At 38.0% G+C, this 27,918-nt stretch overlaps 3 protein-coding genes and 1 pseudogene across 3 annotated transcripts; 2 read left to right on the top strand and 2 right to left on the bottom strand.

The window, feature by feature from the left end:
• Nucleotides 1-8,661: 8,661 nt before the first annotated feature.
• Nucleotides 8,662-10,753, bottom strand: LOC130965599 (protein PNS1-like). Its single transcript, XM_057890368.1, is given in 6 exon segments — nt 8,662-8,954; nt 9,112-9,182; nt 9,185-9,228; nt 9,230-9,318; nt 9,493-9,987; nt 10,541-10,753. Coding segments are annotated over 6 exon segments (1,092 nt in total). The 3' UTR covers nt 8,662-8,774.
• A 315-nt stretch (nt 10,754-11,068) lies between these two features.
• Nucleotides 11,069-12,383, top strand: LOC130965598 (protein OSB2, chloroplastic-like). Its single transcript, XM_057890367.1, has 6 exons — nt 11,069-11,166; nt 11,407-11,483; nt 11,591-11,694; nt 11,780-11,927; nt 12,076-12,140; nt 12,228-12,383. The coding sequence occupies exons 1-6, from the start codon at nt 11,069-11,071 to the stop codon at nt 12,372-12,374; spliced, it is 639 nt and encodes a 212-aa protein (XP_057746350.1). The 3' UTR covers nt 12,375-12,383.
• Nucleotides 12,384-15,079: 2,696 nt separating this feature from the next.
• On the bottom strand, nt 15,080-17,532 carry LOC130970104 (protein PNS1-like). The gene is made up of 4 exons (XM_057896093.1): nt 17,175-17,532; nt 15,950-16,861; nt 15,542-15,775; nt 15,080-15,376 (listed from the first exon to the last, which is right to left on the bottom strand). The coding sequence occupies exons 1-4, from the start codon at nt 17,382-17,384 to the stop codon at nt 15,197-15,199; spliced, it is 1,536 nt and encodes a 511-aa protein (XP_057752076.1). The 5' UTR covers nt 17,385-17,532; the 3' UTR covers nt 15,080-15,196.
• Nucleotides 17,533-18,782: 1,250 nt separating this feature from the next.
• On the top strand, nt 18,783-20,860 carry LOC130965597 (CBL-interacting serine/threonine-protein kinase 6-like; annotated as a pseudogene).
• Nucleotides 20,861-27,918: the final 7,058 nt, after the last annotated feature.

The raw sequence follows: 27,918 nt of genomic DNA, 5'->3' as shown, positions 1-27,918 counted from the left end.
TTGTTGATGCTTCGGATTGTTTCTGTTTATTCCTTTTATTCTATTTTTGTTGTTGATACTTTGGTTGCTTCTGCTTCTGCTTGCTTTTGTTTTTGCTTCTACTTGCTTCTGTTTTTGCTTTTGCTTCTGGTTCTGTTTTTATTGTCGCTCTGATTTTATTATTCATTGTTATTGTTGTTGTTGTTTGGTTGGTTTTATTCTGCTTTTGGTTTCTGCTTTTGCCTTCTTCTGTTCCTACGTTTGCGCTTCTGCTTCTGCTTCTGGTTAATGTTGAGGAAGAAGAGGGGAGGGAGGGGTATTTTTGTCCGAAGGATGATTTTAAAACTAAATTAAACCTTTGGAATTATTTTGTAGCGAAAAAAAGGCCAGGAACAAAATAAATTTTCGACTTCTACATTAGAGACCAAAATCGTACTTAACCCATTATTTAATTGAATTAATCCACATAAATATTTGAGTTGTTATTTACCAAAAATTTCTTAAGCAACCAATTAATTGCCTAACAATAATGGTGCATTGAGTCACTTTTTTTTCTATATTAGTCCCATAAATGTGTAATGCATTTAAATAGGTCAACAGTGGTATAGTTGTCAGAATTAAACTGGTAATTAAACCGATCAAGTTATTGAATCACTGGATTATTGATTTAATTGTTGGGTCACAGATTGAATTGGTTAACCTAGTCTCACGTAAATAAAAATATAAAATAGTCAATATAAAACAAGTATATACAACAATATATAATCACAAGCAAAATTTTTTAACATATATATAACAATATATATATATACACGCACACAACAGCAACAATATAGAACAACATTAAACAATATATTATACTATAAAATAAAAAATTGAATAATCTGCCTCAAGTTTTAATCAATCAAATATAATAAATAAAAAGTTTAGAGTTCAACTCAATAATAATATAAATTCAACTCTAAATCTCATTATATTCCCAACACATAATATTACTAAATCTTTCTCCCATATACAATGAATTCAACTATTCATCTTCATCTTCATCCATTTCTAATATTCAAATTCAAATTTTTCAAACACTGAATCCTAATCTCTCCAAAATAATATATCCAATGGCCATTGCAGCATTCAAATCTACCACAAATATGATCATTTCAATATCAGACATCAAAACAAAGATAAATTTGGGGATATTTTTTTAAACAGAGACAAATTTATAATCACAAGCAAAAATTTTTAGCATTATAAACATTAATCAACAAATTATAATCAACCAAATATAATCAACAACTATTAAAATTTAACAAATTCAGTTAATCAATATCATTAACTAGTTCTTCAGTGGCTCAGTTAATCAAATTATAACCCAATAAGACAATAAGTTAATAACTAAATAAAAAAAATAGAAAACATACCTGAGAAGTGGGAGACCAAGCATGGTGGGAAGGCAGAAGCGACGGTGAGCTACGCCAGACGAAGACGCAACGACGACGAAGACTACAACAGAGACAACCAGAGACGACTACAATAGGAACAACCAGAGACGTAACGTCAACGAGGACAGGGACGACCAACAAAATAAGGACGCATGATGACAGACGCACAGGACAGGACACAGGAGGTGACGAGCCAAGATGCACCTGGGCCACCGAGACGATTCTGAGTTGCCAGTGATGTCGCAGCAAACATGCGGTAGAGGTGGCACTGGCCGGTGGTCGGGTGGTGCGAACACAGTGAGACTGAGAAGGGGTTAGGTCTTACAAGAACTGTCTCAGCCGTTTGGGAAATGGAATGGAATGGGTTTGACACTTTGGGTGGGTGCAAACAACTTAGCAACTAGGGTTTCTTTTTTTTTTTTTAGAGGTAAAAACGACATCGTTTTAGATTAGAAAAAAGAGAGTCTGAACCGATCTAAATTTTTTAAATTCGATAGTTCACTGATTTTAGTCAAATCCGACTAGTTCAAATTGGGTCACGCCAGTTTAATTTCTTGTCCGATCCAATCAGATTATACACCCGGATCAATTTTATCATCGATTCGCTGAGTTTTTGGTTCGACCGGACAGATCGATCCAATTCTGGCAACAATGAACAGTGGTGTAATCTTTGGATATGAAAAAAAAAATCTTCAAATGCTGGGTGTGGTTTGACAGGTGCTGCTGGCTATTTGTGGTTTGACATGTGATGGGTGTTAACTTGTTATTTATATCAGTTCACATTTTTTTTTTCTTCACAAATGACTCTGATCCACCATATATCAAATTGCACCACCTCAGTAATTTATGCTGTTCTGTACATATTGCCGGAAGCGATTTCTTCAATTTAAAACTGTCTCCAATATGTCAATAAAAAACAATCACATTATGATCATGTATTATATCAATTTTCATCCAATATTTAAAAAAACTAGTCCCTGAGTCCTGCGATTTTATATGTATTAGTGAATATTTAAAAAAATTATTTATATTAAATATATACTAAAATCAACCACCAAAATCAGTCATTAATATATATATATATATATATATATATATATATATATATATATATATATATATATTTGGGAACAACCGAACAAATAGTATTTATTTTTTGAAAAATATCTCGGAAAATATCTTTGTTTTTCTCCTTGTAGCACCATTTATGTATTCAGGTTTCTTTTTCTTTATTTTTCACATAAATTGCAACTAAATTTGATTAATTTTTTTCGGCAATCGTTTTCCAATTGTCATATTGTATCGCATTTCAAGTCGGTACGTATCTTGGGGTCTACCACCAGCTTGAGCTTCCATATACGATAGTGGCATTATAATACGGATAATGCTCATTTTACAATTTAAATGTGAGTTCCACTTATTTTATTTCGGTGTTATTTTTCATTTTTATTATCATTCAAAATTTGTTATAATTATAATTATTCGATTTATTACAGAATTATTTTTTTAATAATTAGTTAATAAACAGAGAATTAATAAGACATAAGAGGTTGCGTATGTTACTATTGTAGGAAGAAAAGGAAAAGGAAAATTTTTAAAAAATAATTTCTTAATTTTTAATAATTAATTTAAAATTGTCCAATCAGATATATGAAGCCAACAATGCTAGGGACCGCAAAAAGATGACAACATAGATTCCGTGTCAATTTAGATTCTTTTCTTTTCTTTTCTTACCACATCAGATTCTTGTTTGGAAAATATATTAATTTGAGCTTGAAAAGTATTGAATGGTGACCAAGAAAATTAGCTTGAAAAGTATTTATTGGTGACCAAGAAAATTAACTTGAAAAGTATTTAATGGGTGCAAGTGGTGCAAATTAAAGGACGTATGTGCAAGCATGTATAATTCTATATACAATTATTCAATGTGTAAATTTTTTTTTAAAGGTGTTTCTCCTCAATTGTCATAAAGTGTTGCATAAATTTCTTTCAAAACCAATTTTATAATGCATTTTTTCATATAAAACAGTATTTATTTATTTAAAAAAAATATAAATAAAGTGCTTAGCCGACAATTTCGGAAATAGATATCCTCGTTTACTTTAGATGTTATAAGGTAAGGGAGTGGATTATTATTTCTCCTAATAACCATCATCTTAATTAGCCTGACAATACTTTAACAATATAGATTTAGTAAGTGGAATTATTTTATTAAATTTAAACAAAAAGAATAGCTACGAGAAAATTTATCAATGAGCATTGAAAGGGTAAGTGATGAGTCAAGCCATCTTCTAAACTAGTTCAAGTTCAGTTAAGTTGAGGAATTCGAGCTTAAATAAACTCAACTTGTTAGCTCTAAAATTATGTCTATGTTCTATAATTTGATCCTGTTCAAAAACTTGTTTATCAATGTGTACATTTTGAGTGAGTCAAACTTGAATTTTCCTTTTAGACACAATGCATGATAGCTATGGGACATGAAAAGTCAAATGAAATTTCATTATGTTTGAGCGGATAAGATTTAGAACATATTGAGAAACAAATTAGAGACTCAAAACCCTCATATAATTGCTATGACGGTGGAGGGTGCCAGCCTTCAAGTGGCACCCAAAGAAATATGAAACTGTTCTCGTGGAATTGTCGGAGTTTGGGGAGACCCCTGACAATCCACAATCTTAAAGGGATTTGCAAATCCTACTCTCCCGAGATTGGTTTTATCTGTGAAACAAAAAATCAATCTCGACAAGTTGAAGGAAAACTAAGATCTTGTGGTTTCAAGGAATGGTTTATTGTAGATCCGGATGGAGTATTAGGGGGTTTGGCAATGGCATAGAGGGATGGTTGCATTGTTCAGATTTTACAGCATGGTAGATTTTTCATTGCGGCATCAGTTCTGACAGCTGGTTCTAATGATCCCTATGGTGTTCTAGGTGTTTATCTCAGTTCAAATGATCAACATAGAATAGCTCAATTTGCTGAATTAACTTCAGTCACCCAACAGTTCGATGGTAAGGTTGTGTTAATGGGGGATTTTAATGCCATCTCTAATCAATTGGAGAAAGAAGGTGGGGGTGCTAAATCTCCTTCTTCTATTGAAACCTTTAATAGTTTTATTGATGATAATTCCTTGATTGATATTGGTATGGTCGGAAGACCATTCACTTGATCAAATAGACGGAGGGGTGATGAGTTGATACAGGAAAGACTGGACCGATTCCTGGTAGGAGTTGATTGGCAGCAACTCTATCCCAATGCAACGGTTCTTAGACTGTCAGAATCAGGCTCGGATCATGCCCCTCTTCTCCTAGACTCTAATCCGAGAACTGAGAGATCTAAACGCCGATTCAAATTCCAAGAAAGATGGTGTTCCAATGATGAAATACGGCAGATTGTTAGAGAGGTTTGGCATGAACAGATTGATGGTTCTGCCATGTATATCCTAGCTCAAAAAATAAAGCGTTGTCGGCATAAGATTGTCAAATGGCAGCAAGAACACAGATCTAATTCGAAGGTGGAGATTGATTTACTACAGTCGGAATTAGAGGAACTTCGTTTAGCAGGAATTCATGGAGGCGACATCATTTCAGAAATAGAGGACAAACTTGAAAAAGCATTGCAAAATGAGGAATCTTATTGGAAAGATAAGTCTAGAGTCAAATGGCTCAAATCTGGTGATCAGAATACAGCTTTCTTCCATCAGAAATTTAGAAATCGAACCCGAAGGAATAGAATTTGGCAACTAACTGGCAATGATGGTGAAGTGGCTACTTCAAATGCTGGTATTGCTTCTGTGGCTGAATCTTATTTCAAGGACATCTTTTCCTCCACTTGTCATGAGAACCCTGAACCTCTGTTTACTGATTTTGAACCTAAGGTTACAGCTCACATGAACCGTAGGCTTCAAAGACCAGTGACTATGGAGGAAGTGAAACGCGCAACATTTAGCATTCATCCTCAAAGTGCTCCAGGAGATGATGGTATGACAGCAAAATTTTTTCAAAGCTTCTGGAACATACTTAGTGGTGATGTGTTTCGAGCAGTTAAGAGCTTCTTTTCTGGGGGCAGAATCTTGAAGGGTTTTAACCACACTCAGATTTGTCTTATTCCCAAGATTTCTGATGCTAAAGATATGACTCAGGTAAGACCAATAAGCCTATCTTCAGTCTTTTACAAGATTATCTCCAAAGTATTTGTACATAGGCTTCAGAGTATGATGAATAGACTAATTAGCCCTACGCAAAGTGCTTTTATTAAAGGCAGATTAATCTCTGATAATATCCTAATTGCTCACGAGTGTATGCATTACTTGAAGAACAAAAAAAGGGGTCTCGAAAATGAAATGGCGCTAAAATTAGATATGAGTAAGGCATATGATAGGGTGGAATGGCACTTTCTTTGGTTTATATTGGAGAAGTTTGGTTTTGACTCTCGGTGGATCATGTGGATTCGAGAATTAGTGACAACTGTTTCTTATTCTGTTATTGTGGAAGGACAACCTTATGGTTTCTTCAAACCAAATAGAGGTATTCGACAAGGAGATCCTCTATCCCCCTATCTTTTTCTTTTTTGTGCAGAAGGTCTCTCCTTCTTGCTACACAAGGCAGAACAAAACAGACTAATTCAGGGTCTTCAGATACATAGGCGATGTCCCAAGGTCAACCACCTCCTGTTTGCTGATGATTCTATTTTATTCTGTAAGGCTAATCCTGAAGCATGTTCAAATATCCTGCATTTATTGAATTCTTATGAAAGCATCAGTGGCCAGAGGGTAAATCTTAATAAATCTGCTGTATTCTTTAGCCACAACACTCCGTCCACTACTCGTACACTACTGGCTAACTCTATAAATATTAATCATATTGGGGCTCAGGATAAATACCTTGGTTTGCCTTCTACAGTCTCTAAATTGAAAAAGGCTTCTTTTAGTATGATCAAAGAAAAGGTTCGGAAAAGAATCCAAGGGTGGAAGCGCAATCTTCTTTCGTCAGGTGGTAGACACAAGCGCAATCTTCTTTCGTCAGGTGGTAGACACGTATTGCTTAAGGCAGTGGGAGAAGCTATTCCTATTTATACATTGTCTTGCTTCAAGTTGCCTGATGGTTTAATTTCGGAAATTCACTCTCTACTTTCTCAGTTCTGGTGGGGACAAAAAGGTTCTGAAAGGAGGATGGCTTGGATTAGCTGGGACACTATGACTCGCCCACAAAAAGAAGGAGGCCTTGGATTTAAAGATCTCAGAATCCAAAATCTGGCGCTTTTAGGCAAACAGTTTTGGCGACTTGTAACACAGCCTACTTCCTTATTATCCAAAATCTTAAGAGGTAAATACTTTAGCAATGGTAATGCTATAACGGCAGAAATTGGAGTCTTACCTTCTTGGGGATGGAGGAGCATACTGGAAGGCCGAAAGATTGTTGAAAAAGGTCTTAATTGGGCTGTGGGTACTGGTGAGGATATCCGAACCTTTGAGGATCCTTGGCTGCCTCCTCCGTATCCTTTAATGATTTCTGACATGCCAAATAGACAGGCTATTTCTGAGTTGTTTCCAAGAGTTAAAGATCTAATTACTGAAGATAGAAATTGGAATCAGAATCTCATTCAAGAACTATTTCCCCAAGATGTTGCAAACAGGATTTTGTCAGTTAAAATTCAGCAGAGTAGGGACAAATTGCAATGGGATTTGAACAAATCCAAGCAATATGATACAGCTTCAGGTTACAGAATTGGCTATTTATTTTACAATCCGCCTCTGGAGCTTTGCCCTAATTATATGCAACAGAAAAAGCCGTGGATTGATCTATGGAAGTTGAACTTGCCTCACAAAATTAAGCTATTTATCTGGAAAGCTCTCCATGGCCGACTTCCGGTGCTTGATCAGATTCATCACCGCATCCCATCTATATCACCAATATTCCCTTGCTGTCATGAAGTAATGGAAACAGTCACTCATTGTTTGATCGATTGCTCTAGAATTAAAGACGTATGGTCTCAGAGTTTTAACGACTTTTGGACATGGTGGACTGCATCAACAGAGATACTTAACCCGTTGAAGAATGCTGACCGTAATCCTCAATTGCTTGCCATCATTTGCTGGAACTGCTGGAAAGCTCGCAACCAGTTGATTTTTGAAGGTTTTACTTCTATGCCGTCTGCCATTCTAGCAAGCTCTGTCAAGTTGCTCCGTGAAATCCAAAGAACTCCCAGTTTAGGTCGTCATCTCCATGAGACAAGCTCTTAGGTGCATTCAATTTGATTTATCATTATTTCTTCTTTAAGATTTTTCTTCGTTTTTCGACCACGCACCGTTGGATGAATACCTTCAGTGTAGTGTTTTTGGGATATCCCCACCTTTTATTATGCTGTCCTGCTTTTGGACATCTTTGTATTTTATTTTTTAATAATTAATGAAATATAACCTATTATCTTTAAAAAAAAAAAAAGATTTAGAACATATTGAACTAGTTGCCTAAACCATTTCGAATTCGTTAACACCTTAATTAAAAGCATTATTTGGAAAGTTAAAAAAAACGAATGAGTGTCCTAAAATTTATTTGGTTTGTGTTTTATTTTTTATTTTTAATTTTAGTACTTTTTATTATGAGAATTTTCTGAAAAAAAAAATAAAAACAATAAATTCTGGATTTTGTTTCTAGTTTTTTCTTCTATTTTCTATTTTTTTATAAAATTTTAAAAAGAGAAAACATTAAAAATAAAAAAAATAAAAAATAAACACACTTTTAATTTTTTTTATATTATTTTTAATAAAATAAAATATTTTAGTTAGATAAAATTGTGACCATCTAGCATTCAATGGTGTAAATTTAATCACTTTTAGGGTGCTTAATTTAGAAGGAGTGGATCCATCATTTTCAGTAGAAAAAAGTTTAACAATTAGCAAAATTTATTATTTTTTATCAACATTTTTAATTATCAATCCACTTTTTTAAGCTTTTAGATTTTAGCCTATATTTTTAAATATTGTTGTTTTATTACTGAAAAAAATAATAAATTCTATTAGTCCTCTAATATTTTTATTTTTAATATAACTAATGACGTTTTCCTTTACAATTTTCATTCTTATCTTATCAGTTATGTTATCGCTTATCAAGTTATCACACCTTAATGCTTATCTTATTAATGCATATAGAAAATCCAACACCTCAGCATAAAAAAATGAGTGTGAATATGCAAAATAAATAAGTAACATATGTAGAGGAACATAGAACATATGAACTTCCTTCACTATCCAATATGAATTTGTTTCTATTGCACTATTATAATCTTGTAAATCAAATTCAGGGATCAATTTGTACATTGTATAAGGGAAAAAATTGTAAAGTAAACTAAATTTGGCACTTAATCACTTCCGAACCGCCGTGGTAGTGGTGACGTAGCCACGGCAACATGGCGGCCGGATTTTACCATGTCGAGAGAGTCCTTAATTGTTGTATCAAATAATTTGTTGTCTGAGTTCTTTGCATAGCACACATAGTAACAACTCACACATGCTTGAGGTAGTGCAATGGCAATCCTAGTCTGCACTATCATAAACAATACAACATACATGTTAACATTAATAATAATAATAATAATAATAATAATATAACGATTCATCATAAATTACTCTATATGTTTCAAAATAATTGTGACATACATTAATTTTAAAAGGAAAAGAGTGAAACATAGTACTAACCAAAAGGTATCCAATGAAAAATGTGAGAAGGGAGAGGGTGGCAGTGAAATTTTGGTAGAATTGGGAGGTCTTGAGGCAATGCTAACCCCAGAGAGCAAGCAAATTGAGCTAGTTATATGAGTCTACAATTGCTTCCATTTCAAGTCTCTTAAAGAGGGACCAGGTGTCTTGGGGTGCAGCTAACAAACTTTTACCATAGGCAGCTATCTGTTAGCATAACATGAATTCAAATAAACCATGTCTTACTTAGTCATACTATGATTTCTAAGGCCATACATGTTAAAGTAACAATTTCAATTCTAATAGCCCCAAATTGCTTACCAACATTATTTAACACTATCAATATTTTGATGAAGCAAATAGTTTAGTAGTTGTATGTACCTGAACATAGGCCCAACCATTCCCATATCTGAAGATAGATTCCATGACTCTGAAACAACACCTAGCACAACAAAACAAGAACTCATCTTCCCCCTCAACCAAATTCAGAAACCTAGCAACAACCCTTGTTGCCTCGATCGCCGGCACGAACAGAGATCCCAAACAAGCACTCCCAAGGTTCCTTGTCAATGCCCTCAAGAATCCAAACTTTGTGCTTGATTGCATTCCCCTAAGATAATACAAAGCAACAACTCTACTAACACTAATGTTCACAACATTCCTCATAATCTCTGAAGTCCAAGCCAAGCTCAAAACCAAAGCAATGATCACCAAAGAAGGCAAATAGAAATTCAATGCACCAACCACTGCTAAACTCCATAGTGACATCCAAAACAATGCAGCACCAAGCATGTAAAATGTTGGCTGGTTCAGATCATGGAACTTGAAAACTAGGGCTGCACACGGATCGGATCGGATTGGATATAGCCAAAAATTCTATCCGATCCGCACTGCACTCATCGGATCAAATCGGATACGATATCCGCAAATTTTCATGCAGGATCCAATCCGATTCGATCTGCAAGTATGCGGATCGGATAGGATCGGATATCGGGTATATCCGCATAATTATATAAAAAAAAAATGTTTTCAAATTCCATTTGGCTGTTTTTACCGAAAAAATTCATTTTTGACCTGTTTAAGTATATTTAATTCTAAAATATTATCAATAAAAGTTTTCTTGAATAGCAAAAAAAATAATAACACAAGATTTAAGTCTAATTATTCTAAGTCGAAGTACAATATAAAAAATAAAAAATAAGATATCATAAAATTCATAAAACAACACACTAAAATTCATATCACATTAAGGTTTATTTTCTTAAACTATGCTATTTATATGTGATATGCGGATATGCGGATTTGCGGATCGGATCCGCGGATATCACTGCCAAATCCGCAATCCGATCCTACCATAGTGCGAATCGGATCCGATGGCTCTGCGGATCGGATAATATCTGTAAAATTCGGATCAGATGCGGATAATTACCGCGGATATGCGGATATTATCCGATCCATGTGCAGCCCTATTGGAAACAGGTTGAAGTGAAAGTGTTAGAATTTTGGTGCAAAATTTGATTCTGTTCTGAACCCAACATGCATATAAACCATTCCCTATTGAAAATGCAATGAGAGAAACTCCAACACCATCTGTTGGAGGCTTTTGGAAGCAGAGAAGGAGAATTCCAGCAGAGAGTGACATGAAAAAAGAACACCATAGTGTGAAATGTGTCATGAAATTTGGCCATTTTCTTATTGCAGTTTGCCACGTTAGTGCTAGAACAATGCTTAGAACTGAAGCTGCTTCTACTTGTGGTAGAAAATACTTCACTACCCTTGTTTGTTTTCTCCTTTTAGAATCTGATGAGGATTGGATTAGTCCTTCAACTCCCTTGAATATAAGAAAAGCAACCAATGCTATGGCTATTAACATGTGAAGAAGGAACAGAAACAGGATAATCTTGTTGGTGTATCTTCTTGAATTCAGGATAATCTGCGTGCATGTTCACCCATAGATATGGAATCACCAGTATGCATGGAACTTCCAGCATTTGATGCTCGATTCACAGTATTTGCTGCTCCAGTTCTTAAAATGCGGATCTGTAGTCCATTAATGTAATAGTTGATGCCAAACAAGTTCAAGAATATATTTTGGTACACAGTTAGAGTCTTTTGAATAATTGAGTCTCTCCTGATTCATCAACCCTCTTAATCGAGCACTCCCTTTAATCTAAAAAATTTGACGAATCCTTGCATTGTGTTGAGGTTCCCACGTATAATATTTCTATAAAAGAAAACAAACATATACAACATATTTGAAAGAAAAACGGATGGTGAATTACTCTTTATTAATAGTTCAACTCCCAAATGGCTGCAAGATAAACTGGATTCCTTGTCAATTGATTTGAAACCTGAATTGAAGCACTCAACAAGTAAGTCTTGATGCGGTATATATATATATATAACTTTTATTTCATGGTTATTGCTAAGTGGTTCATCCGAAACATTCCAAAAGTTTTCCATTCTAATTTGCTTATAGATGATTTAAAGAAAGTTAGAGACTCTTCACTTGCTCCTTGGACTGATCTTTTGGATGACCCAAAGCAGTGGACTGATTACCGTGACAGCAAACGTGATGGGCAGGTAGTTATTGCTGTCTCATACCTTTTGGTTTTTCCCCTGCTGACTAATTTAATTGGAAGAACTTATAATTATGCTTACTTTGCAGGTGAATCCTAGGTTCCCTGACTTCAAACGCAAGGATGGGAACGGTGCCCTATGGCTTAACAGCGCTCCAAAGTGGGTTTTATCCAGACTCGAAGAACTGAAATTTGATGTTCCAGCTGTAAAATCAAAACAAGCAAAGGACTTTACAGGTATATTACATATGAAGACCTTCATACACATTATACTTAGAATTGTGATTCTTGTGATTTTTGGGTTCTCCAACTTGAGATTCCTCCTCATTTCCATTTTGTTTGTTTTATAAACGTATGTTTGATTGAACCTGTGTTCTTGGTTTAGGTGATGAGCCCTGGAATGATTTGGTCAATAACCCTACTAAATGGTGGGATAACAGAATAGATAAGGTAAGTAGAGTCTACTTCCACAGGTTCTTTACCAGGCTTAACTAGATATTGTTGATCGAGTTTTTCTTTTTCTATTTTAATCATCAGAGGAATCCAAAAGCTCCTGACTTTAAGCACAAAGAAACTGGTGAAGTGCTCTGGCTTAATGATTCTCCTAGTTGGGTGTTATCAAAGTTGCCACCCGTGAAGCCAAAAGAAAGCGCAGAATTTGGTAGGAAGAAACTAGTTTCATGAGCTTGGAAACAGAAAAGATTCATTCAACCTAGTTGTATGTAATTAATTACTTTATGCTTTTTTAAAGTTCCTGTTATTCTGCTTCGCGTTGAATGGTAATTTTGATGAGGCAGATATATTTGCTGTTCTTATTATGTGCAAAAGCAATTTTCATCAGATTTTTTTTTTAGACTTCTTTCTATCCACTACTCTATGCGAATCATGCCTCAATTTAACATAGAAATTTTGACTGTGTAGAGTTCAGGATTTAAGGTAATTTCAATCATTTTTCATCAAGCATATAATATTGCCTTGCAGTTTGCACTAAAGAGAATACATTTTTGTTAAGTAAAAAATTAAACCGATAAAAAGCTATGGCCTGCTGTTTTCTAACATGTTTGATAAAATCATATTACGTGTTAATAAGTCAGATATAGATGTCTTAGGATTAATAACTTTTTTTATTATGACTGATGATTTATGAAGGAATCATGCTTTTATATTTTTATTCTCACTTTGAAGATGGAATTAGCCAACACAGATGAAAGTTGTGAATTCAGAATTTGAAGGTCTTATCATACAACACATTGGGAACGAAGGACCAATGGAAATGTCTGTTTACAGTGTGCATTTTACATAATTCGTGAAAGTTAGGAGATCACAGAAGTGAACAAACATACTGATAACGAAGCCAATGACTATATTAAACACTGTTGTTTGATTAATTTTGTAAATATAACCAAAAACAATAAGAGAAACCAGAGAATGTCTCTTGTTTCTTGAGACTTGAAATGCATGTAACTTTACAAGAGTAATGCTGAAGAACCAAAAACAACGGATCAAGATTCATGAGCAACATATTCAACAAGCTAAACTTTTTAAACATTATTGAAATTGATATTGAAACAGGAAAAGCATGCATAAATAAAAAGAAAAAAACAACAATTCAAGCTGGCAGAGGATGCACAAAAATTAACAAGCAAATTAACAATGAACAAAAATGAGTAACAAACAAATTAACAAGCCATTTAATCTTTATAGTAGCTACAACATATAAATCAAATGCAAAGCATCACATAGGCATTCAATCAAACATGTGGTGTGCAATTCAGAAATTCAGCATAATCAATCAATTTTCAGCAGCATTCAATCCATAACCGCCATAATCCAACACTTGCAACTTAACAAAGATCTAATAAACTAATCCTAACCTATCTTAACAACTTAAATCCACTAACAACATGCAAATTCTAACTAACTAACTAATTAAAGAAAATAGACTGGAAAGCAGAGCAAAGAGAGAACCTGAGGTGATGACTAGGGTTCTTGAAGCAAAGGAAGGGGAAAAGAATGCAGCGGTACTATGTTATTGCCACTGCTGGAGGTGCGGTGACAATGACGCCAAAAATGAGGAGCTGGGCTGAGCTCCTAGTTGCAAAGGGAGAAGACGAACGTCGCTGATTGAGGGTGGGAAAAGAGATTTTTTGTTCGAATCTAGAGGGTGGAGGTCGCCTCAGGTGCGGTGTTTGAGGCTGGCGGGGGTGCGGGTTCGGAGACCGGCGGAGGCTCCCACATGCAGGAGGCAGAGCGGTTGTTCGCGAGTGAGAGCTGTTACCTGGAGTCCGAGTCACGATGGTGGAGGTGGTCTCAGGTGCGAGAGTGGAGGCTGGAGCGGTGGCTGTCTGAGAACAGAGGTTCGAAGGTCTGAGAGAGTGAGGGTTGTAGCGTTGAGCGCGAAGCACGAGCGGCGACCACAGACAGGAGGCAGAGCACGCAGAAGGAGGGAGAAGGAGAGCTTGTAACAATGTTTATAACAGTAAGTCGCACATCGACGGACGAATCACATTTAACAATGTTTATAATAGCTCTATTCGGAAAATAAATTTGCCGAGTTAGGCCACGCTAACTTGTAACCCAAGTGGGGGCCATAGGGTGGTGGAACGTGGCTCTGCTTCTGCTTGGTTGGGCTCATGGGGTGGCACTATATTGGCTTGCCCACTCCAAGTTGAGAGTTGGGTCATGGTACTTGGGTTGAAGTCTCAGGTGTCCTGACTCCTAGACTCAGGAGCACTGCGCCTCGCTGGCTTTACAGAGCAGCAACAACTGCGGGCTTCCAACAGCGGATGGATTACAAGCCGCTGCACCATTAGTCCGCGTTAGGCCAGGTGGGCCGGGCTTAGTTCTCGAACCATCACTTTTTTGTATTTTATTTTTTATTTATGAGAATTTCTTAAGGGTCAAAACAATAAAATTCTGGATTTTGTTTTTAGTCTTTTCTTCTATTTTCCATCTTTCTTAATAAAATTTAAAAAAAAACATTAAAATTAAAATAAATAAATACAAAATAAACACACTTAATTTTTTTGCTTAATTTGGAAGGAGTGGATCCATCACTTTTAATAGAAAAAATTTTAACAATTACTAAAATTTATTATTTTTGACCGAAATTTTTAATTATCAGTTCACTTTTTTAGGATTTTAGATTTTAACTTATATTTTTAAATATTGTTTTCTCATTACTAATAAAAAACATTAAATTTTATTAGTCCTCTAATATTTTTTTTTAAATATAACTAGTGACGTTTTCCTTTGCAATTTTCATTCTTATCTTATCAGTAATGGTATCGCTTATCAAGTTATCATACCTCAATGCTTATCTTATTAATGCATATACAAAATCCAACACCTCCCATAAAAAAAAATGAGTGTGAATATGCAAAATAAATAAGTAACATATGAACTTCCTTCACTATCCAATATGAATTTGTTTCTATTGCACTACTAGCTATAATCTTGTAAATAAAATTCAGGGAAAAAATTGTAAAGTAAATTAAATTTGGCACTTAATCACTTGGAAACCGCCGTGGTAGTGGCGGCGTAGCCACGGCAACATGGCGGCCGGATTTTACCATGTCGAGAGAGTCCTTAATTGTTGTATCAAATAATCTGTTGTGTGGGTTTTCTGCATAGCACACATAGTAACAACTCACACATGCTTGAGGTAGTGCCATGGCAATCCTAGTCTGCACCATCATAAAAATGTTGATCACATTAATATCACAACATACATGTTAACATTAATAATAATAATAATAATATAACGATTCATCATAAATTACTCCACAGGTTTCAAAATAACTGTGACATACACTAATTTTAAAAGGAAAAGAGTGAAACATAGCACTAACCAGAAGGTATCCAATGAAGAATGTGAGAAGGGAGAGGGTGGCAGTGAAATTTTGGTACAATTGGGAGGTCCAAGCAGACACTGCAATGACACAGATTGAGGCAATGCTAACCCCAGAGAGGAAACAAATTGAGCTAGTTATATCTGAGTCCACAATTGGTTCCATTTCAAGTCTCTTAAAGAGGGACCAGGTGTCTTGGGATGCAGTTACAAAACCTTTACCATAGGCAGCTATCTGTTAACATAACATCAATTCAAATAAACCATGTCTTACTTAGTCTTACTATGATTTCTAAGGCCATACATGTTAAAGTAACAATTTCAATTCTAATAGCCCCAAATTGCTTACCAACATTATTTAACACTATCAATATTTTGATGAAGCAAATAGTTTAGTAGTTGTATGTACCTGAACATAGGCCCAACCATTCCCATATCTGAAGATAGATTCCATGACTCTGAAACAACACCTAGCACAACAAAACAAGAACTCATCTTCCCCCTCAACCAAATTCAGAAACCTAGCAACAACCCTTGTCGCCTCGATCGCCGGCACGAACAGAGATCCCAAACAAGCACTCCCAAGGTTCCTTGTCAATGCCCTTAAGAATCCAAACTTAGTGCTAGATTGCATTCCCCTAAGATAATACAAAGCAACAACTCTGCTAACACTAATGTTCACAACATTCCTCATAATCTCTGAAGTCCAAGCCAAGCTCAAAACCAAAGCAATGATCACCAAAGAAGGCAAATAGAAATTCAATGCACCAATCACTGCTAAACTCCAGAGTGACATCCAAAACAATGCAGCACCAAGCATGTAAAAAGTTGGCTGGTTCAGATCATGGAACTTGGAAACAGGTTGAAGTGAAAGTGTTAGAATTTTTGTGCAAAATTTGATTCTGTTCTGAACCCAACATGCATATAAACCATTCCCTATTGAAAATGCAATGAGAGAAACTCCAACACCATCTGTTGGAGGCTTTTGGAAGCAGAGAAGGAGAATTCCAGCAGAGAGTGACATGAAAAAAGAACACCATAGTGTGAAATGTGTCATGAAATTTGGCCATTTTCTTATTGCAGTTTGCCATGTTAGTGCTAGAACAATGCTTAGAACTGAAGCTGCTTCTACTTGAGGTAGAAAATACTTCACTACCCTTGTTTGTTTTCTCCTTTTAGAATCTGATGAGGGTTGGATTAGTCCTTCAACTCCCTTGAATATAAGAAAAGCAACCAATGCTATGGCTATTAACATGTGAAGAAGGAACAGAAACAGGGTAATCTTGTTGGTGTATCTTCTTGAATTCAGTGTCACCGGTTGCTGTTATAATTAGTAAAAAAAAAAATAACATTGAAACATTTTTGTTACAAACATGTAAAAGAACAACAGCAGCAACAACAAAGTTTTATCCCACCAGATGAAGTCGACTACATAAATTAACGGATGCTATTGAATTTTATCATTTATCATGTCTACAGTAAAATTTTCTATACATGTAGGCCTTTTTAACCGTTCATATATAGTTTTTTTGGGTGTTCCTCTACTTTTTTTACATTTATCTAATACTTTATTCAATGAAGTATTTGAATTTAAGCAGCAATTTGTCTGCAAAATTCAAGAAAAGAGAACATACTTGTGGGATTGATGGAGTAGAAGGAGGCTGAGAAGGTGGTGGTTGTTGAGATTGATGATGATGATCAGGAGAAAGAGAAGCAACTCTGGTGGCATTGTTGATCACAATCCTTAAAGGGTTTGTGGGATTCAACCTCTCAAACTTGGAGGCTTGAAATTCTTTATCACCATTATTATTATGATCACTCATCACTTTCTCTTCAAACTTCATTTGTCCATTCTCCAAGTCAAATGTTCCTTTGCATTTTGTTCTCTCACTTGTTCAGAAGCTCCCTCAACTGCTCTCATCTCCATCAACCATGCAGAAATTTGAAATTTCTTTTTATAAATGTTGCAACAGTTTGTAAGAAAATCATTGATTTACCATGTTCTTTTTATAATATGTAAGAGAAATTAAAGTAGTTATATAAAAATTTTAGATATATGATATTATTCTATTTTGTCATATAAGAATAAAATGTTTATTAGGTGATATAGTCTTCTTTCTTTATAATTCTTCTTCTATTTCAATCTTTTGTTGATATTTATTTTTCTTTGGATTATTTTATGTATTTAATATTAATATTATTTTCATTTAATAAGTAGATGAGCAAAAAAGATATTTATGTTTAGATGACTTCTTTGTTATATTTTTTAGTATTTAAATATAACATAAGCATGCCATTTTAGATATATCTTCGTAATCTATTATTAAAATTTGTTTTTGGCTTTATCTTAAATAAGAAAAAATATATATAAATAAGAAGAAGAAAAAAAAGCGTTAACACATCTTTATGTTTAAAATATTTTTTTATAGTCACGAAAAAAAGTTTTTTTATTTACCTTTCTTTTCTTTTTTTTTTCTATCTTTAATCATATTTATCTATTTATAAAATAGTTTTATGTTGAAGAATTAATATATAATATTATCAAATACTATCGCACTATCTTAATATATAATGAAGTTAACAACGTAATACGAAATTGACGACCCCGACAACTAACATTATATATACATTTATATATTTCCTATTAATTATATGCACCCAGTGGCCAATGCTTGCGGAACAACGAACAATGGCATATGATGATAGAAGACTAGAAGTTAAGAGGAATAAAAAAAATCACGTTGAAATAGATGTATACCGTAGCTATAGGAATGGATAAATTCTTACGTGTGATAGGTGTTATTATTCATAAGCTCACATGTGTAAAGGTCATAAGGTATAGCTTAATTTAATTTATATATATGTTTGATGATTTTTTGTTCTTATGTACATCGTACCTATCCAGCAAATTATCTACTCTCTTATTATTAGTAGTGTTAAACAAATAGTGTACGTTTATTATAATTATAATATAACGAAACATGAATCAATTAAAAAAAAATAATATTGGAGGACAGTAGAATTTATTATTTTTATTAATAATTGATTAATATTTAAAAATATTAACTAAAAATAATAATTAAAATAATAAATTTTGTTGGTTTTTTATTTTTTTTTTGAAATTAAAATTTTCTGCTAATGAAAGAGAGAATTTATGAAGAAGACTAATGCAAATTTTAAAAAGTAGATTGGAATTTAGGTTCGACAAGCAAAAAAATTATACAACACTTAGTCACCTATACATGAAAGTTTCAGGTCCCACTCAAAGCTAATTCTTCATCTTTATATAATAATTAATTAATTGTACGATAGATTATTACAAGTGTTTGATATTCCTTACATTAGTTCTTAGAAGTCATATATATATGTATTATATAAATTAGTTGACTTTGTATTATATTTCAGGTTGATAATTCTCTATTTTTAAATTTTTAAAATGGTCTTTTAAATTAGGTTTGTACACTAATTTTGCTTTTAGATTTTTAAATGCTCTAAATGCACATTTCAATTTAAATTCCGTGCAAAATTCTAGTTCTTCCATCTAATTCCAACATGACTCAGCAGCCAAAACGCTGAGCTGGTGGTTCCACCTCCACACGGCGATAAAAGTAGTTGGGAAAGAGAAGATGATAAAGGTTGGGATGATGGAGCAGATTAAGAGAGATATCTCGGTGATGAAGATGATGAAGCATCCTCATTTCGTTGCGCTCCAAGAAGTAATGGCCTCCAAATCCAAGATCTACATCGCCATGGAGCTCATCCGGGGAAGCGAGCTCTTCAACAAAATTGCCACAAGGAGACGCATGAGGGAGGACCTTGCGAGGCTCTACTTCCACCAGCATATCTCCGCCGTCGATTTCTGCCATAGCCGTGGCGTCTACCACTGCGATCTCAAGCCAGAGAATCTTCTCCTTGACCACAACGGCAACCTCAAGGTCTCTGACTTCGGACTCAGCACTTTCTCCGAGCATCTCTGCCAGGACGGCTTGTTGCACATAACTTGCGGCACTCCGCATATGTATAGAAATCAAACTTCAAATATTGTCGAAAATCACTGATTCCTTGAATAGGTAGATAGAAACAAAAATTTTCTCGCAAAATCAATATGCAAAAATATCTAGACTAATTGTGTCGCCATCAAATTCACTAAATAATTGCAAAAGTAACAAAAGCCAAATCTAAAAGTAGAGAAGTAATAAATCAAACCATAATCGAAAAGATTCTACGAAGAATGAAAAGAGAGAGAGACAGAGAAAGACAGAGACAGAGAGAGAAATCTCAAAAGTTACCGCGTCGCGATCAAAGGAGACGATGCATCGACGGAGGAGACAACAGAAAAAGAGATTATCAAAGCATGCGGTGGCGACAAGGACACGAATGGATATAGTGGTGGTGATGGCGGTGGCGATGGAGGCGGCGATGGTTGTGAGCTTTAGGGTTGAAGCTTGATAATCATTTTGGATTTGACGAGATCTTCACTCTCACACGGCGACGGGTGATGGCTTTAGGGTTTGTTTGGAGGGGGTTTGGGAATTTTAATTATGTGTAACAGTGGGGCTTGGGGGGATTTTTTATAATTATGCAGGGGAGTTTCATAATTTGCCACAAATAAAATATTTTGTGTAGGTTTTAAAAATTTCCACTAAAAAACCTCCATTAATTATTAAAAACCTTGTAGTGTCGCCAGAGGTGCTCGCTGGAAGGGATACGACAGCGCCAAGGCCGATATATGATCTTGCGGCGTCATCCTGTTTGTGCTTCTTGCAGGTTGCTTGCCTTTTCAGGACGATAACCTTGTTGCGATGTACAAGAAGATTTATAGAGGAGATTTCAAGTGTCCGCCGTGGTTCTCCGGCGATGCAAGGAGGCTCATCACCAAGCTGCTCGATCCGAATTCGAATTCTTGCATCACCATTTCGAAAATCATGGAGTCACCGTGGTTCAAGAAACCTGTTCCTAAGAACATGCTACGGGGATGAAGGAGGAAGATGAAGAGGAGAAGGAGAAAGAGATAGAAGAGAAGATGAAGCAGCCATCAACAATGAACGTGTTTCACATAATATCGTTATCCGAAGAATTTGATTTGTCGAGGTTGTTCGAAGAGAAGAAGAGGGAAGAAGGAGAGGAGGTTTGCGATGGCGGGATGGCGAGCAGCGTGATATCTCGACTGGAGGAGATGGCAAAGGCGATGAAGTTCAATGTAAAGAGGAGCAGCAATGAGACGAAGGTGAGGCTGCAGGGTCAACAGAGAGGAAGGAAGGGAAAACTGAGGTGGAACCGCCAGCTCAGTGCTCCGACTGCTGAGTCATACCGAAAATGAATGGAAGGACCAAAATTTTCCACGGAGTTTAAATTAGAGGGTGCATTTAGAGCATTTGAAAATTGAGGGACAATATTAGTGTTCGAACCAATCTAAAAGATTATTTTAGAAATTTACTCCTTTAACCAGCTTAGTAAGTATATATATTTTGGATCTCACTATTAAACGTTAATTAAAAGTGTGTTCTTGGAATAAGTAATGGTGTATCTGTCTTTAATTAACATAATTTTTTGGAGTAGTTATAGCACATCAGTGACAACTAACCTAGTCTTGTGATATGTAGTTTTCTTACTTGAACTCCAAATTTGTTTGTCTTTGGACTAATACACCTGAATTTGATGGCAATAATTAATGAGGTGGTGAGCTTAACTAATGACTTAGCTTGTGAGAATAAACTTGATTTATTATGAGAGTTCCAGTACTTATAATTAAGAATGTGACATGTCATGTTATTAACGACTTGTGTTCCTGTAATTTGCGTAGCTTGAATAACTTTCCTTTGAGCTTTGACCGTTGACCGTTATCCATTATCCATTATCCATTATCATCTGTCTTTTCATTGTTATCATCACTAACATGGTTTTCATTGCTGGAAAGGGCACCGGATAATTGTGCCGCGCGCATATGCCTTTTATTGCACTTGCATGCCTCTTCTTAAATCCAAAAGTCTATTTTGAATATATATATATATATATATATATCTTTCTCTCTCTCTCTAAGATTTTCAAAAATTGACAAGTAACAAAAAGAAATATCTTTTTTTAATAAATGATGATAAATATCTTTCATAAATATCCTTTGTGTATTGATTTGAAATTTTATAAAATATTTAAATAACTATTTAAAATAAAAGTATACATAAAAATCTAAATTAAAATTTGACCTATGATTTTATTTTATTTTTAATTTTTTTGTTATTCTCAAAATAAAAATCTTATCAAATCAGATATTTAAAATCATTTTTCAAAATATATAGTCATACTTTTAAAAATATTTTATCGTTTTTATTCGGTAGGTCGGGTACCGAACGGTTCGGGATGATCCTTGAGTGGATAGTTGGGGCGTGATCTGGAATGGATCGTGAGGGTGAGATGGAAAACCGACATTCCGAGCTCTCAAAAAAGAGGGGGGTGCCACCTGCAATGACACTCCGACGCTCAAGTCAGTCGAATGTGCAGGCGAAAAGGGGGTAAGGCAGTGTATGATGTACATTGGGGCAAGGGTTGGTCCTTCCCCATTTATATCGTGTCAGAGGTGGGCCCTACAAGGCCAGACCCACTTTCCTCGAAACTTCCTCACAGCTGTAGTGGAGAGCTGCCAAGGACGCGTGTCCGGGTCGCGCAACGAGCGGTACATGCCCGACTGCTCGGGTCGGGTCATCATATGGTCGGGTCGACCCGCGAGAGGCCTGGGCCAGGCCGTAACAGTGCCCCCAACGCGCCGGCAATTAGCCGCACAGGCTGTTGGTGGCGTGTTATCTTCTTGTTCGTTGTCGCCGAGTCGGTCGCCCGTAAGTTGAACGCGCGCCTTGCGCGCGTGTTTGTTCGTTGTTGGGGCGATCATCCGTTGTCTCATTCCTCGCGCAGAGCATTAAATGCTCGTAATGGGTTGGAAAATCCTGTGCGCAAAGACCATTTTGCCCCTATGTCTTTCGCGCTCCCTTTCTAGCAGTTTTAAACAGTTTTGCCTTGGTTTTTCTTTCCCACTCTTGTTTCTCCAATCTATTCCTTCTGCGATCCGCATTATCCAAAGATTTATTCCGACGTTTCTGCGCGTCCTTCTTCCTTCTTTTTTCAAGTTTTTGCAATCAATCCAGGTAACCATCAATTCCTTCTTTCTTCTGTTTCAATGTTTTCTTGCATGTTTACTGCATGTGCTTGCTGTTTCGTTGTTTGGTTTTGTAAGATAGATTCCTGTCTATTGTCAAGTAGGTGCGTTAGGGGGGTTACCATCTTTGGATAGGCTTTGTTTGGGTCTAACTTCAGGCATGTTTAGTTTGGGTTGTAGAAGATGCTTATCATAGTTTCTGGGTTTTTTTGAGTTCCCGACCTGTTAGACTAATTGAGTGGTACCCCCACTGTAGGTATGCCTCGTGCCGTGTCTCGAGCTTCTACCTCCGCCGGGGGTTACGACCCGTATGCTTGGGTGGTCTCCGACCTCAGGGACTCCCCGAATTAGATGGGTGAGGACGAGCTCACCGAGTTCTGTCAAGCCGGGTACTTGTGCGGGGGTACCGATGAGGAGGCCAACTATAACGCTTTTGTTCCTGCCCCTCATGAGCGATTGTATGAGCTCAACTTTCACGCACCCCGGGTTGCCGACTGGATCTGGTTTTATAAGGCCATGTTCACTCAAGTGGGGGGTTCGGATCCCCTTCTCTGCCTTCCAGATGGGTCTTCTTAGTTGGATATCTGTGGCGCCGTCGCAGTTGCATCCGAACAGTTGGGCCTCGATCCGCTGTTTCGAGATGGTGTGCGAGTACTTGGAACTGCTGATATCCGTTGACGTCTTCCTTTTCTTTTTTACCTTACGAACCCTTCCAAGGAGGGGAAAGCAAGGAAAGGGTTCATGTCCTTCCGCTCTGCCCAAGGGCGGGGGATATTTGGCTTGTTCGAGGACTCCTATCACGGGTTCAAGGACAAGTATTTTAAGGTTCGGCCGGTTAAGGGTCAGCACCCCTTTTGGCTGTTGTTGGAAAGAGAACGCATCATCCCGACGTATTGGAGTTTTAGGGCGGGGTCTAACGCCTTCATAAAGGTGACTTATAAGGGGATGTCGGCAGCGGACCGAAAGATTGTCGACGTGTTGTGGGCTATTTTTGGGAGAAATCATGTGAATCCCCATCTTCTTATGGGTAGCCGGGAGGTCGCACGTGATTATATTCGTGAGTCTTTGATGTCACGTTATCTTTTGCACACTTGCTTGTTTTGCTTTTGGTTTGCTGACTACTGATTCGCTTGTTTATTTCTTGTTTGCAGAGGAGATGTCTACCGAAGTGACTGGCCTTGAAAATTTGTTCAAGACTTTCCTTGCGGAAAGCGATGGGGAAAAAGCTGAGGAGCAGCCGGTGGCTCCCTCTGGGAACGAGGGGGAACAAACGGTGCCCACGCCCCCAGATGTGGTCATGTCGGATAAGCAAGTCAGCCCGGCACGTGATTCCCCCGTTCTCGAGGAAGTGGCCGGTATCGGGCACTCGTCGTCTGCTCACCAGGCTGGGGACGATGATTTGAGGGTTATTCCTACCCCCAAAGAGGCAAAGATCGCATTCCAGCCCTAAAGGGGTCCTTACTGTGATGGAGAGGAATTTCGATGCTGGGTCGTTCATAGATTTTCAATTATTGCCCGGCACGGAAGAACATTTTCATGGTACGACCTAGCGAGGCAGGCACGATGGATGTATCGGACCCTTCTTCGTGGCGCTGCCATAGCTCGGAAAGCTGAGTTCGAGCTGTCGGGTATGGCGTCGCTTCGTCGGAAGCTCGAGACCGCCACCACAGGCAACAATAAGCTCAAGGCTCAAGTTGAAACACTTCAGGAACAGCTGGCCGAGGCGGGGGATAAGCTTAAGGCTGCCGAGAAGAAGGCCGCGTCAGCAGAAGAGAAGTTGAAGACTGCCGATGCCTCCGTGTCTTATCTGACTGAGCAGGAAATGACTTTGAAGAGCCAGCTAAATGCCGCGCAGGGTCGAGTGGTCATTTTGGAGAAGGAAAGGGATACAGCCGTTGCGGCCGCTAAGACTGCTCGGGATGAGGCTGAGGAATTTATGAAGAAGCATAAGGAGGTGAGAGAGCAAGGAAAAAACGCGATCTTCATGACCGAAGATGCTCTCAAGGCTCAGGTGAAGATTATTGCTCCTGATTTTGACACGTCGGCAATTGGCATTTTTAAGACTATCCAGGACGGCAAGGTTGTCGATATGCCGAGGAAGTGATTTGTTGTACCTTGTGTTTTGTGGGTTCGTTGTAGAACTTTTTTGAGGCTTTTTATTTTGTTAGCCGTTTGGTCGGTTCAACCGTTTGGTCGGTTTGTGGACATATACTCTTTATTTTATCCAGTAGCATGTTGTTTCCGCTTGCTCGTTGTTTGTTTATTTGTTTACCGTTATGCTGGTATCTTGAGCGAGGTCATTTTGAGCTTTTATTGTTATCCTGGTCGTTTATCATGCCTTTTTAACTTGACTGGCTCCCGGGGTGATCAGTCCCGGGGTGCCGTGTTATTGCCCCGCTCATCACTCGTTGATGAGGGGCGTGGTAAGGCGCGTAATGAAGATGGAAAAGCAAATACGTTAAGTGAACATTAATCGTCAGTTAATCAAAGATATATTCATAGTAAGTGTTTAAGCCAAACTCAATTACTTAAAAACCGTCAAATCTCCTAGTCGGTGTGTTCGAGCTAGGAGTAAAATCTTCTCAGGTTACCTGCGTTCTAAGTTCTCGTTATCTCCCTGCCATCCAGCTTCTATAGTTTGTATGCACCTTTGCCAAGCACTTCTCTTACCCTGTAGGGTCCTTCCCAGTTGCCGCAAGCTTTCCTTCCCCATGGGTCGCGAGCCCTATGTCGTTGCGTCGCAAGACTAAGTCATCTTTTTCAAACTCCCTCCTGAGCACTTTGGTGTTATAACGTAGGGCTATTCTTTGCTTTAGCGCTACTTCTGTCAAGTGCGCCGTCTCCCTTGCCTCATCTATCAGGTCTTTCTCCACTGCTTCTTCTACTCCTTTTAAAAGTAGTCACGGGCTCGGTTCGCCAACTTCCACGGGTATTATGGCGTCTACTCCGTATGTCAAGCGAAAAGGGGTTTTTCCAGTGGCAGACTGCTCAGTTGTATGGTAGGACTAGAGGATTGAAGCGAGCTCATCGGCCCATGCGCCTTTCTTGTCGCCAAGTCGCTTTTTGAGGCCCTGTAAGATTACCTTATTCGCAGATTCGACCTGCCCATTTATTTGGGGGTGCTCTACTGAAGAGAACTTCTGCTTTATACCCAAGCCACTGAGAAATTCTGCGAACCTCTTGTTGGTGAATTGTGTCCCATTGTCTGAGATAACGACTTCTGGGATCTCGAACCGAGTTATCAATTGTCTCTACATGAACTTCCTGCAATTGGCTGATGATATGCTGGCTAGTGCTTCAGCCTCTATCCACTTAGTGTAGTAGTCGATGGTGACTATGAGGTATTTAACTTGTCCCGGGCCCAACGAAAAAGGGACGAGGATGTCGATTCCCCATTGGGCGAAAGGTCGGGATGTCGTGAGTAGGCTTAGCTCGGAAGCTGGTGCTCTCTGGAAGTTGGCATTCTCTTGACACTTGGTGCACTTCTTTAAAAAATCCTAGGAGTCTTTCATCATTGATGGTCAGTAGTATCCGGCTTGGATGAGCTTCCTTGCTAGGGCTTTGCCCCCGATATGGTGGCCGCAGCATCCTTCATGGACCTCCCTGAGTACATAATCGGTTTGCTCGGGATGTAGGCACTTTAACAAGGGTTGGCTGAGTCCCCTTTTGAATATTTGCCCCTGTACGATCGTGTACTTGGCTGCCTCCCTTCTCAACGCTTTAGCTGCTTTCTCGTCGTCAAGGAGTCTGCCGTTTTTGATGAACTCGGTGATTAGATCTAACCAGGAGGGGTTCGCCTTGGCCAAATGGAGGCTAACTGTTGGTTCCTTTAACATGCCTTGGATGAGAGATCGGTTACCTACTCCTAGTTTTGTGCTTGCCAACTTGGATAGGAGGTCCGCTCGTGTGTTTCTTTCCTTCGGAACGTGTTGGACCGTGATCTCCTCGAAGTGATCACTCAATTTTCTGACTTTCTCCAGGTACTTTTGCAATAGTGAATCCCTGGCCTGGTAGTTCCCATTTACCTGCAAGGTGACGACCTATGAGTCGCTGCAAACCTCGAGCCTTGTTGCCCCGACCTCACGAGCTAGGGTCAGACCTCCCAAAAGTGCTTCGTACTCCACTTGGTTGTTTGATACTGGGAACACAAACTTGATCGACTGCTCGTATACGACCCCGATAGGACTTTCCAAGATGACCCCGGCTCCCCCTGACTTTTGGTTGGAGGCTCCACCTACATGAAGTCTCCACCGTGTGCCCTTCTCCTCGGTGGGGTCCCCTGTTACCTCTACCAAGAAGTCGGCCATTGCTTGTGCCTTGATTGCGTGCCGGGGTTCATATTGTAGGTCGTACTGGGAGATTTCAATAGCCCAAGTCATCATTCTTCCTGCTAGATCGGGTTTTTGGAGTACCTGGCGGATTCCTTGGTCCGTTCTCACGACTATCCGATGGCCCTGGAAGTATTGTTTCAGTCTGCAAGAAGAGGTCAGGAGTGCTAGTGCTAGTCTTTCCAGTTTACTGTACCTTGCCTCTGCTCCTTGTAGCGCCCTACTCACGAAGTAGATTGACTGTTGAGCCTTTCCTTCTTCTCGCACTAAGACTGCCGCAAGTGCTCCCTCCGTTATGGCCAAGTATAGGTAAAGTGGTTCTCCGACCCTGGGCTTTCCGAGTACGGGGGGTGCCGCTAGGATCTCCTTGAAGTGTTTGAACGCTTCCCCACATGCGGGAGTCCACTCGAATGATATCCCTTTTCTCATCAAATTGAAAAAGGGTAGAGCTTTTGCCGCCGATGCCCCGAGGAAGCGAGATAATGCGGTGAGCTGCCCTGTTAGCCTCTGGACGTCTTTGATACAGCATGGGCTCTTCATTTGTAGTATTGCCTGACATTTTTCGGGGTTAGCTTCTACCCCCCTTTGGGTGATCATGAAACCCAGGAATTTTCCGGCCTCCATAGCGAAGGCACATTTGAGTGGATTGAGCCTCATGCCGTTTTTTTGGAGGGACGCGAATACATTTCCCAAATCTCCCAGGAGATCATCTGGCCAGGTGGTCTTTGCGAGAATGTCGTCCACATACCTCTACCGTCTTCCCTATGAAATCGTCGAATATCTTATTCATCAATCTCTGATATGTAGCTCTCACATTTTTCAAGCCAAAGGGCTTCACCGTGTAACAATAGATTCCTTTTGGGGTTATGAATGTTGTTTTGTCCTCGTCAAGCCGGTGCATCG

Source organism: Arachis stenosperma, chromosome 3 (genome assembly GCF_014773155.1).
Source record: "Arachis stenosperma cultivar V10309 chromosome 3, arast.V10309.gnm1.PFL2, whole genome shotgun sequence".
In the NCBI taxonomy this organism is placed as follows: domain Eukaryota; kingdom Viridiplantae; phylum Streptophyta; class Magnoliopsida; order Fabales; family Fabaceae; genus Arachis; species Arachis stenosperma.
Note: the sequence above shows the minus strand (reverse complement) of the source record. Positions and strands in the feature narration are given on the sequence as shown.